The 10,990-nt window shown below is 63.5% G+C and overlaps 1 protein-coding gene across 1 annotated transcript; it reads right to left on the reverse strand.

Annotated features, from left to right (window-relative positions):
* Positions 1 to 4,177: 4,177 nt before the first annotated feature.
* On the reverse strand, positions 4,178 to 9,146 carry SHISA8 (shisa family member 8). The gene is made up of 4 exons (XM_004379975.2): positions 8,623 to 9,146; positions 5,918 to 6,051; positions 5,152 to 5,283; positions 4,178 to 4,662 (listed from the first exon to the last, which is right to left on the reverse strand). The coding sequence occupies exons 1-4, from the start codon at positions 9,144 to 9,146 to the stop codon at positions 4,235 to 4,237; spliced, it is 1,218 nt and encodes a 405-aa protein (XP_004380032.1). The 3' UTR covers positions 4,178 to 4,234.
* Positions 9,147 to 10,990: the final 1,844 nt, after the last annotated feature.

The following is a 10,990-nucleotide window of genomic DNA, read 5'->3' on the forward strand; positions in this document are numbered from 1 at the left end:
CCTCCTCCCTGTCTCTCATCCTCTCTCTCCCTCCTCTCTGTCTCTCATCCTCTCTCTGCCTCCTCCCTGTCTCTCATCCTCTCTCTCCCTCCTCTCTGTCTCTCATCCTCTCCCTCCCTCCTCCCTCTGTCTCCTATCCTCTATCTCCCATCTTCTTCCTCCCTCCTCCCTCTGTCCCTCACTCCCTCTTTCCTCCCTTGGAGAGCTGTGGGGATGAGCACTGCTTCTGGGCTGTTGCCTGCTGTGGACTTTGAGCCTCCTCAGGCCAGCGGGCCCTTGGGCAGAGCCCCCTCAGCTGCTGCAACAGAGGCCCTGGGCCCAGGGCCAGGTGGTTTGAGAGAGGAAAGATGAGCGGGGCAGGAGGTGGGGGTCCCCGGGCTTGAAGGCTGCTGAGCCCCCACCCCCAGCCCTTCCAGACGAGTTTCCACTGGCCATGGCGCCCCGTTTTCCTGCTTCCTCGTTTTTTATCAGGCTTTCCTCTGGGGACATAGGTCTCAGGCACCAGAGAGCATTTGCCCCAGGCCTGTGCCCAGCACGCCCCCTTTTTATACGAACGTTTTTATAACCGTGTGCTTGGGTTTGCCACGATGGATGGCTGTTGCTGTAGCATCTTTATTTCTCCCCTGGGTCTGCATCCCCTCCTCTGTGCCTGACAAAGCCAGTTCATTGTTTTTCTCTTTCTTACGCAGGATGGCCAGGGGCAGCGGGGAGCCAGCCTGGGAGGCGGTGGGAGGCAGGGGCAGGCCTGGGGTAGATGAAATAATGTCGGCATTATTTTTTAATTTTTTAAAAAAATAAATGGTATCTTATTTAATTGTCCTGTTCCTTCCCACTCCCTGCCCCCTGGGATGTAAGCCCAAATTCAGGGTAGGCCTAAGAGGCTGAGAGGGATGAGGCCACCCATTGAGGCTGGGGACCAGGACTTTGAGCAAGGGTTTTCCAGTTCTTCCTACCCCCACTCCAGCCCAACTCCTACCTCTGAAGTCTATTTATATCCCTAATTCTTGTCTGAAAACAAGCCAGGGTGGCAGGGACTGGCCCCCAGCCCCTCCCCAGAGACAAGCCCCTCTTTTTGGGGTGGGCAAAGGGTTGCACACGGTGGGCACTAAGGAGGAGGTCCCATGCCCTGGTGGGCGTCCTAGGAAGAAAAGTCACCCACTTTTCTGGGCCCCCTGGCTCAGTGCCCTCCCCTGAGACTGTTTCTCTGGGGACCTGAGGGGTTTCTGGGAGGCTGAGGGAGCCCACCCTCTCTGTGCTTCTCACCCTCTCAGGGTGATGGGGGACAAAGGGTGGGCAGGGCCTCCACACAGTGGAGGTGCACACAGCAGGGCCCCCATGCCGAGTGCAGGCTGGATGGACCCCGTTGAGCCAGATTTGCCTCTGCAGTTTGCGGGCCCCCTCCCCGTTTTTCTCCTCGCTTTCCCTGTAATTATGGGTCCCGTCCACCAGCCCCAGCCCCAGCCCCAGCCCCATCAGGCCAGCCCTTGTGTCGTGTGTGTGTGTGTGTGTATGTGTGTATATTGTGCCTTTTACTGTTCAGGGGTGGGAGGGGGTGGTTTTCACTGACAAGGGGATGAGTCCATGGCTTGCTTGATGTTGACATTTCACGTGTCCAGGACGTAGGCTATTCAATAAATGCGGATTGGTACCACCAGCATGAGGTGTGTGAGGGTCTTTAGTGTGACCACGGTGACTGCCCAAGTGGCTGCATGACTTGGCCTCCAGTGGGCCAGGGAAAAGGGCAGCCCCCCCCCACCCCCATCACTGCTGATGAGCCAGAGAGGCCCTGGGGAATTCAGCCTAAAGGACCTTCCTTGCCCGCCGCCTGCCCGCTCCCTTCCAATGCTAGCTGCCCAGCCCACGCTTCAGGCCCAGGAGGAGCCTGTGATAAGGACTGTGGGGGACACTTCTGGGGTCGGAGGTCACCATATCCACGCTTTGTCTTATTTCCAGAGGTAGAACTGGCCAGGCGGCTGACAGCAGCAGTCCTTTGGGATTTTGAGGCTAAGCCCTTCTGTGCTTTAACTCTCGGAAGAAATCTCCCCACATTGGGGGACCCTCTCCTTAGTCTCCTCTTCCTCCCTGAGGGCAGCGAGCCTCTGAGGACACTCCCTGGCCCACCAGTCAGACCAAGCCCAGCTTCTGTACTTCCCGGCTGGGCCACCTTGGGCAGGGGATGTTCCCGCTCAGTCTCTACTTCCTCATTTTCTGAATGGGGATGACAACCCCGCCTTTGACGGCGGTCCTCATGGGCTCATTGGCAGCCTTGGTGAGGCTGGTGAGGCCAGCCTTGGTTTAGGACACCCCTGGGGTGGGAGGAGACCACCAAGGAGTGGTTGGAAGGGAGAGCGCTGGGCCTTATAAGGTTGGGGGTGTGGGGGTGACAGCTGGGGCCATAGGTGAGTGCTCCCCTGGCTGAGAAATGGGCCTGCTCCCTTCAGCCCCTCCGCTCTCTGAAGGGCCAGAGCAGCCAGGAGAGGCTGGCTGCAGCTGGTCCTTGTCCACAGAACATCAGCATGTTCGGTGGTGGCCGCTTCGCATGGCCTCAGCCTGGCCCCAGTGGGATGGAGATCCAGGGCCTGCGTCACCAGGGTGGGTGGCCGTGGGTGGCCGATGTGCCCAGGAGCCTGATCCTTCTGTGAGTTTTGGCAGGCTCTGTGACTCAGCACCCACACCCCTCCCCCGGCCCCACACCCCGACCCTGGGGCCAAGGGTGTGAGGGCTGGACCTGTCTCCTCTGGAAGCCACAGGCCCCCCACTGCAGACAGGAACGTGGGCTCTGGGCTCCACTTGGTCCAGGGGCTTCTGGGCCTCGGCTTCCTCAACATCCTTCCTTTAAGGGCAAGGAGGTGAACCTGCCTGCAGTTAGGGGCTGGGACCAGGCCTGGTGGGTTCTGGGGCCTCGGGGCAGGCCAGCTAGCAGGAGGAAGGTCTGAAACAGGGATCATCTACCTGGAGCCAGCACACACATTCATGACCTTCCCTCCTTCCCGGACTGCCCTACTGCCCCACCAGATCCACAGGGGCGGCAGAATACGGAAGCATCCTGAACGGGGGGTCAGCTGGGTGACCTTAGGCAAGTGACTCCTCCAAACTTCCATTTCCTCATCTGTAAAGTGAGCTCTGTAAAATCCACACCTCCTGGGGTTCCATGAGGATTAAATGGGAGAAACAGCAGCAAATGGTGGCCATTGTTACCATGCCAAGGTGCACAGGAGGGAAACAGGCCCAGCTAGCTGAGTGGCTGTGCTGCGGTCACATATCCAGGGCCGTAGCCCAGCCGCCACCTCCTCAACAGTTCCTGGCACAGAGGAACCCATCAAAGAGGAACACAGGCTGGTAGCACAGCCTTGGGCTACAGCCAGATACCGGGAACCCTCCTGGCAGGACAGGGGGAGCTGGCAGTGCCGAGCATGTGTGGTGTGAGAACCTGGGTGGGGGCAGTGCCCAGCCCCCTGGTCCAGCATCGCATCCCCCTCCTCCCAGAGCAGCTCCTGGGAGGAGGTCCCCACCCTGAGCACCAGCTGTCCAGCAGGCCTGCTGCCCATGCCTATTAGGGGGGTGGCCCCAGGCCAAGCTCGCCAAGCAGCCAGCAGGCCAGGGGCTGGCCCAGAGCCAGACGTGTCAACCAGGCTCAGCTAACTCAGGTTGTAGGGTAGGTGACCTGTGGGGGGGAGCACCCCACTGGGGGCATGGACTCCCTAGGAGGCCTTGAGGGGCCAACAGTCCTCTCCCTTGTGCCCCAGCTTCAAGATGCCCCCTTGCCCGTGGCTCCTCCTGGTATGGGCACTAAGCCTGGCATGCAACCCTGACCATCTCTCCATCACTTCCCTGGCTCCCAACACCCGAGTGCCAGCCCTCCGGAGCAGCCCTCTGCTGCTGCACAGGCTGTGCCCTCGGCCTGCACTGCCATCCATCCAGTCAGTGACCAGCACTGCCATCAGCGCCTGCCCAGCCAAGCTAGGGCACCATCTTTATTCTCAGGGGCACGAACCACAGAAAAGCATCTATTTACACAAGGAACTCGGACCCTAGGGCCCCCTGGCCTGAGCCTGTGGCCCCTTCTTAGCCCTTCGGGCTCCAAGGCCCCCTCCCCAGTTTGGGCAGGCAGAGGGCTGGCCTTTCTGGGCCAAGGTCCTTCTTCCTGCGGCCTGATGCTGCAGACTGGGCCATGAGCGGCCCCCGGCGGACGAGGGCTCTGGGCGATGCCTCGGGAGGACCAGCGTCCCAGTGTTCACACGGTAACCTCAGCTTTGCCGTTGGTGCTCAGGTGCCGGGGTCCCCGGCCCGCGCTGCCGTAGAAGCCAGGGGGCTGCGCGCTAAAGGCCTCAGGCAGCTTCTCCACGCTAAACTGGCGCCGGGGCGCGTGGCTAGGCCGCCCGGATGCAGTGGAGGCCTGGGCCGCCAGGTGACTGCGGGCGGCCGGCTGTCCCGGCCTTGTAGTGGCCTTGTAGTGGCTCGATGAGGTGGGGCAGGGCCGGGACGCGTAGCCCGGTGGGGCCCAGGGGCAGGCGTCGAGCAGCGCGGGCAAGTCCTCGGGAGGCCGCGGTGCCCGCGCCGGGAGGGTCAGTGGGGCCGGCTCCGAGGCGCAGAAATGCTGGTAGAAGTCCTGGGGGGCGGCCTCTGCAGGGACAGGGCGGGGGAGGGGGGGGGCGGTCAGACCTGAGGGGCGGGGTCAGAAGATAGGGGAACAGGGCAGGGGCGGGGCCAGACGGCAGGGACAGGGTCACTGAATAGGTGGGACAAGGAGGGGGCGGGGTCATGGCCTGGGACGGACATGAAGGGGCGGGGTCAGACCCCAGGGGCGGGGCTAGGGCTTGAAGGGAGCAGGGCGGGGCGGGTCCAGGGGATACGGGGAGCGGGGCGGGGTCAGGTCGTAGGGGCAGGGCTTCAGGGCCAAGGGCAGGGAACGGGGCGGGGTTAGACCGCGGGAGGCGGGGCCGGAGATGGGGGTACGGGCGAAGGCGTGGGAGCCAATTGGCTGCGAAGGGAAACTTTGGTTAGTCGCTCCGGGGCGGCCGGAGCGCTGACCCCGGCAGGCTGCGAACTTTGGGCTCTGAGCCGTGTCCCCCGGGCTTTGTAATCAAGGAGCCTGGGTAGCCAGGGCCAGTGGGGCAGGCAGCAGGCCCACCGGCACGTACGGGCACTCACCTGCGGCCTTGAGCGTGGTGTATTTGGCGTAGTAGGGCTGCAGCGTCATGGTGCCGCAGCCCTGCAGCCGGGGACCGCGCGGGGGCCCCGGTGTCGTCAACCCCAGGGGCGCGTTGTTGGGGCGCTTCTTGTCTGGGGGGCAGGGAGGGGGGCAGGTAAGATGCGCCTGGGCCCGCTGCCCGGGGCGCACCCCACACCTGCCAGAACCTGCAGGGCCTGGCTCAGAATAACATGAATAATAGCAGTCAGCCCCGCATGGGTGCTAACCTAATGGGCGGGTGACTCGCCAGCCCACCCTCCACGTGTCAGGCGCAGTCAGGCGCAGAGTCCCAGGACCCCGGGGAAGGGGGCGGGGGGTGGGACTGCCAGTGCTGCCTCCCCAGCTAGAGGGCCTCCAGCCTGGAAGAAAAGGCCCACAGAAGGTCACAGACCTGGGCCAGGCAGACCCCAGGGCCCTGGGAGGACTGGGGGTCGCCAGCCAAAGCCTCAGAATCACAGCCCTAATCAAGGTCCCTGGATCTGAAGACTAAGCCACAGCCCCTGAGAGTCAAAAGTGGCAGGGCTCACGGCGTGTTCGCCTCCACCAGGGGGATTCCCTGACCCCCACTCACACACCTGCGGCTGCTGGCAGCTCACTTCCATCTGGGAAGCAGCCAGCTCAGAGTTTCCGCTCCCCAGCCAAATGGACAAACACTACACCCTTTCCCGTGCTCTCAGCCCAGGACTGGGGCAGACAAGGGAGGTCCAGCGCTACCAGCCTACTCACCTATGCTGATATGGGGGGAGCCCCGAGGGAGACCATCACCCATCTGCACCTGGACACAGCTGCCCAGAGGTGGGCCCAGTGGTGGGGGCAGTGGCTCCTGGGGGCCCGGCTGCTTCAGAAGCTCTGTCAGTGTTCTGTGGGGACAAAGTGGTGAGAGGCCACCCTCCCAGCCCCCTGCCTCCCCTTTGGCCAGGCCTTGGCTCAGAGGTCAGCCCTGGCCACCACTGTCTCACTGTGTGGCCCTGGGCAGCACTCTCTAGGCCCCCATCCTCCCCTATAGTTGACCTCACGTCTTGGTGGCCCCAAGATGGCCTCCTCAGAGCAGGTCAAGGAGCTCTAGTGGGGTCACATGTGGCCAGAGGCCACCTTGTTTTCTAGAGGCTCCTCTCCCCTCCTCCTCCCGGAGCCCCATCCAAGGCCCTCCAAGTTGAGCTTCCTCTCCCAACACAAGCTCGGTGAACACAGCAGCCTCCTGGACTTTGCTTGTGCTGTTCCCTCTGCCTACAATATCCTACCTGCCAACTCCTCCAGTAAAACTCCTACTCACCCTTCAAATCCCCACTGGAGTTCCTCCTTCTCCAAGAAGTCTTTACCTGCCTACCTAACTCTGCTCCTAGAGTAGGGCCTTCTGCTGGCTCCTGGGACATGGCTGCCAGCACGGAGGGGTAGGCAGATGAGAGCAGGAAGGCAGGCTGGGAGATGGCCCTGTGGCAGCCCAGCACCAAAAGGCTATGTGACCTTGGGCAGCCACTTCCCTGGGTTCCCAGGACACCCAGGCCCCCACCCCCAGCTGTGACAGTGGCTGACAGCCTTCCCCAAAGACAGCCAGCCGCAGCCCTTGGCCCAGCTGCCTCTGGGGCCCAGAACCCATGATTTTCTCCTAACTCAGTCTGAACCCCCTCCTGGGGCTGGGGCCTCAAATGGCTGATTCACGAAGAGGCACACTGGAGGTGGGACACCTGTGGGTTGGTGCGGTTTGGCTGCAATGTGGCAGGGTCTGAACGCCTCCCAATGCCCCCCTTGAGCTGACCTTCGTGTCCTGCTCACTCCTCAGCTGCCCACCCCCATGGTCTCATCTCTGGACAAGCTGCCTCTAGCCCAGCTCTCCCAAACACCTCATTTTCATGCCTCTGGGCCTTTGCACAAATTTTCTCAGGGACAGACTCCAGCTCCCCTCTCCCAACTCCTCAGAGAAACCTTCTCTGACCATGACATCCAACACGACAGTTCAGCGTGAGACAGGGAAAGCAAGGGTTCAGAACATACCCACACATGAGGCCCTGTTCCAGGTCCCCCCTGAGAGGACAAGGCGTCAGACGCATGGGAGCCTGAACCCAGAGAGGGGAAGGGCCTGGCCCAGGCCACATGCACATTCTGAGGATGATGGTAGCATAGCCAGACCTGCTTCCCCGTTCCCTTCAGATAAAGAGGGTTCTAGGTGGACATGTCAGCCAGGTTGCCCAGCCACCCATCTATTCTTCACGGCCCATGGCTTCAGAGGCACACCCTAATCAAGGACATGCCCTGCCCTTTCCCCCACCCTCAGCATGAGGGACCCCAAGCACAGGAGGCCCCACACCTGCCCCTGGCAGCGTCAAGGACCCAAGCCCAGACACTCACAGTCCTCGGGCGGTGCAGTGGCTGAGCGTGGAGGCCAGAATTCCAGCCCAGCTCTGCCCTCCAGTCGTCAGGAAGGGGGAGGACTAAGTCTGGGGGGCAAGGGGACCTGGAAAGCCAAGGAAGCCCTCCTCTCCTGCTCCCGAGGCCCAGGAGAGGGAAGTCTGCTACTCTCTATTGTCACTTCTAAATATCAGCCCACCACATGCAGCGCCAACAGCTACCAAGCAGTCCACATGCCCCAGGGGCTGGGGGCTGGCGGGTGAGGAGGGTACAGCCCTCAGACGTGACGGTGGGGTGCCGGGGTGTGTGTGTTTGGGTGTAGGGTGAGGGGTTCCAGGGCCAGGACACATAGAATCCCAGACTCATTCCTTAACCCCGTTTTCCAGCTGAGGAAGGGAACCTGGGTCCTGGAGACCCCACTTCACACCAAGCCCGGAACTCAGCCAGCACCTGTCCTGGCCTCAGGAACATAGGAGTCTGTGTCCCACGCCCTTTCTACACAGGGAAGGCCCTGACATTGCTTGGGGAGTACTGGGCGGCAGGGACTCTGAGACCCCAGAGAAGGAAGGTCAGGCTTGGGTCACAGCTGTGGGGGGAGGGGGGTAGGAGGGGAAGTGGGGAGGCTGGAGGGAAGAGAGCCTAGAGAGCTGCAGAAGGTGCCCCTTCCCTTCCTCAGGCAGGGACCTCTTCCCCAGAGGCCCTCCACCGTATCAGCTTCCCCCACTCCCCACCAGCCTGGCTAGCCGGGATCTGCCCTCAGACCCCTTCCCCTTAGCGGGGACCTTGTGCCTTCTGTGCAGGACGACGACCAGCCCTCCCCGGAGGAGGCAGGAGCCGCGGGGGAGGGCTTCCCAGAGCCCAGCTCTGGCCGGAAGGTCAAGGGGAAGACAAGGCGGTATCAGCTGTCGCGCTCCGTGAAGTGGGGATGGGGGAGACAGAGACACCAGAGACAAGCAGGAGGAGGCGCTGCTAGAGGACCAGCTCTCAGAGAGGGGCGGAAGTCTGGGGTCCGAGGGAAAGCGGACCGGCGGGAGGGCAGTCGGGACCCAGCGGGCCGGGGTCCCCGGCGGGGGCCTGGCGCTCACCTGCTCACGGTGCGCCGCGCGCGGGGGCTCTGCGCCCTCTCGAGGCCCAGGCGCGCCCCGATGCCGGCCAGTACTAGCAGCGCGGCGACACCGCACACCGCGTAGACGGCCGTGTGGCTGCGCTCGCGGCCCGGGTCCCGGGGCGCCGCCATGTCCCGGGTGCGCGCAGGCGGCTGGCCAGTCTGCACCCAGGCCGGCGTGTCGTAGTTGGAGCAGCGGCTCTGGTCCAGGCGCCGCGGCCCGTCGTGGCAGCAGAAGCGGTAGCCGCACGTGCCGCAGCAGAAGCTGTAGGCGCCCGAGCTGCAGTTGAAGGGCGGGTCCCACTGGCCCATCACGTCGTAGTAGCCGCGGCAGCGGTCTCCACCGGCCGGGGCCGCTGTGCCCGGCGTCGCGGTCTTCTGCGCCTTAGGGGCCCCCGCGCGGCCCGACGGCGTCCGCACCAGCAGCAGCACCAGCCCGAGCGCCAGCCCGAGCTCCGGCGGGCGGCGGCCAGGACACACACGCCAGGCTCCGGACCGCTCCATCGGGCCGCGCCTCGGCTACTGCGACCCGCGCATGGCCCGGCCTGTAGTGGCTGCTCCGCGCTGTCAGGGGTCGCACTGACCCTGGCCCGGGCACGGCGTCCGGCGGGCGCCCACACCCGGTGGACTCGTTCCGGAGGGCTTGGTCCGTAGCTCGCGGATGCAGCACCTCCGCCCGGGCTCCTCTCTGCCCGAGGCGGCGAGTCCCGCGCCCTGGGACCCCCGGGCCGGACGGCTGGGTTTCTCCGTGCCCTGTGCCCCGGCTTCTCCCCCGCCCGGCGGGTGTGCGGTCCCAGGCCTAGCGGGGAGCGCCGGGCTTCCGCCACCGCTGCCCGCCCGCCCGCCGCCGCTCGATGCTCCCGCGCTCTGCTCCGGCTCGGCTCAGCGGCTCAGCCGCTCAGCGGCTCGGGCGAGCGGGCGGGGGAGCGAGGGAAGCGGGCAGGGAGGGGCAGGGCCGGGAGGAGCGCGGCCGTGCTGGGGAGGGAGGGGGCAGCGGCGCGCAGCAGCCTGGGACCCTGCCGGGAAACCTCCCCAAATAGTCCCGGCACTTGGGCGCTCGAAAGGGGTTCAGCTTACGGCTCCCGGGGCTGTTACTTCGGACCTGGGGCCCACGACAGCGCGCCTGTGTTGTACAGGTGCAGACTGAGGCGCAGAGGCCGGAGCAGTCCTGGGAGGACCGAGGCTCCCCCCCACCCCCACCGCCGCCTCCTTCCCTCTCCCTCTGTCCGTTCTGATCCACACAGAGATGTGACAGGAGACAGGACCCTTTCCCTCTGTGCGCCCCGATTTTCCCGTCTGTCTAGTGGGAAGCAAACCACAAACGGAGCCTCTGCAGAGGGGAGGTCTGAGGACTCTCCGCGCAGTCAGGGCGCGCGGCGTTAACCTCGGGAGCTCCCACCCGGGTGGCGATGGGCGCGGACACAGCACCAGATAGTGAACAGGGGGAGACTGGACCACCCCGAACCTTCCACGCGAATGGCGGGGCCAGTCCTGGGGGCGGGACCAATGGCAGACCTCTGCCCCGCCCTCCGCAGGTCCTTTCACAAGCCCAGGAAGAGGAGGAGGAGGAGGCGAGCGGTAACCGAGCAAGGACCTGGCCTCCGGCACCGCATGGGCACTGCTCGGTGTTTGCCAAGTTGGGTTTAACTGGAGAATGTGACCGAGCCCTGGAGCCCTGCTTCTCTCTGCCTCAGTTTCTCATCTGTAACATCAAAAACTTCCTGGAAGGCAGACTAATAATCCGCCCCCACCTCCGCAGGCGGCCAGGTCAATATGGTCCCGTGCGTCCCCACTGTCCAGACGCCAGGAGGGCCAGGACGGGGCATCCAGTTCACCCTGGGTCCTGCTACATGAATGAATGAAGTAACTCTGCTCTCCAGTTTCTCTAAGATGAAGCATTTGCGTTTCCTAGGCTGCAGCAATGGTCTCAAGCATGACAACGATTGTGAGGATGGCACAGGACCTGGCAGTGTTTCCTTCTGTTGTACACAGGGTTGCTATGAGTCCAGCCGACTCGATGGCACCCAACGACAACAGGATTCTTCCTGCTGTCCTTTCCATCCCCCCTTCCTTGGGCAACTGGGATTTGCTTATAAAAGTGGGGGTTATGGGAGAGGGGAGGATTTACATTTTAAGGAGGATCAAGTGCTTCTGTTGCCAAGATGAGGGCTGACAGCTAATTTCAAGTATTAATGCGCTAAGACAGGAAGTGGGTGATCTCCCCACAGCCCACCCTTCCCTGGGTCCTTTCTTGTGCCCTGGCTAAATAAAGACGCCCTACTCCCCGCCCGCACCCCCAACCCACACCCACACATTCAATTTCCATTCAGCCCAGAAGACCCCACACC

The sequence above is a fragment of the Trichechus manatus genome, unplaced genomic scaffold (assembly GCF_000243295.1).
Source record: "Trichechus manatus latirostris isolate Lorelei unplaced genomic scaffold, TriManLat1.0 scaffold00069, whole genome shotgun sequence".
NCBI lineage: Eukaryota > Metazoa > Chordata > Mammalia > Sirenia > Trichechidae > Trichechus > Trichechus manatus.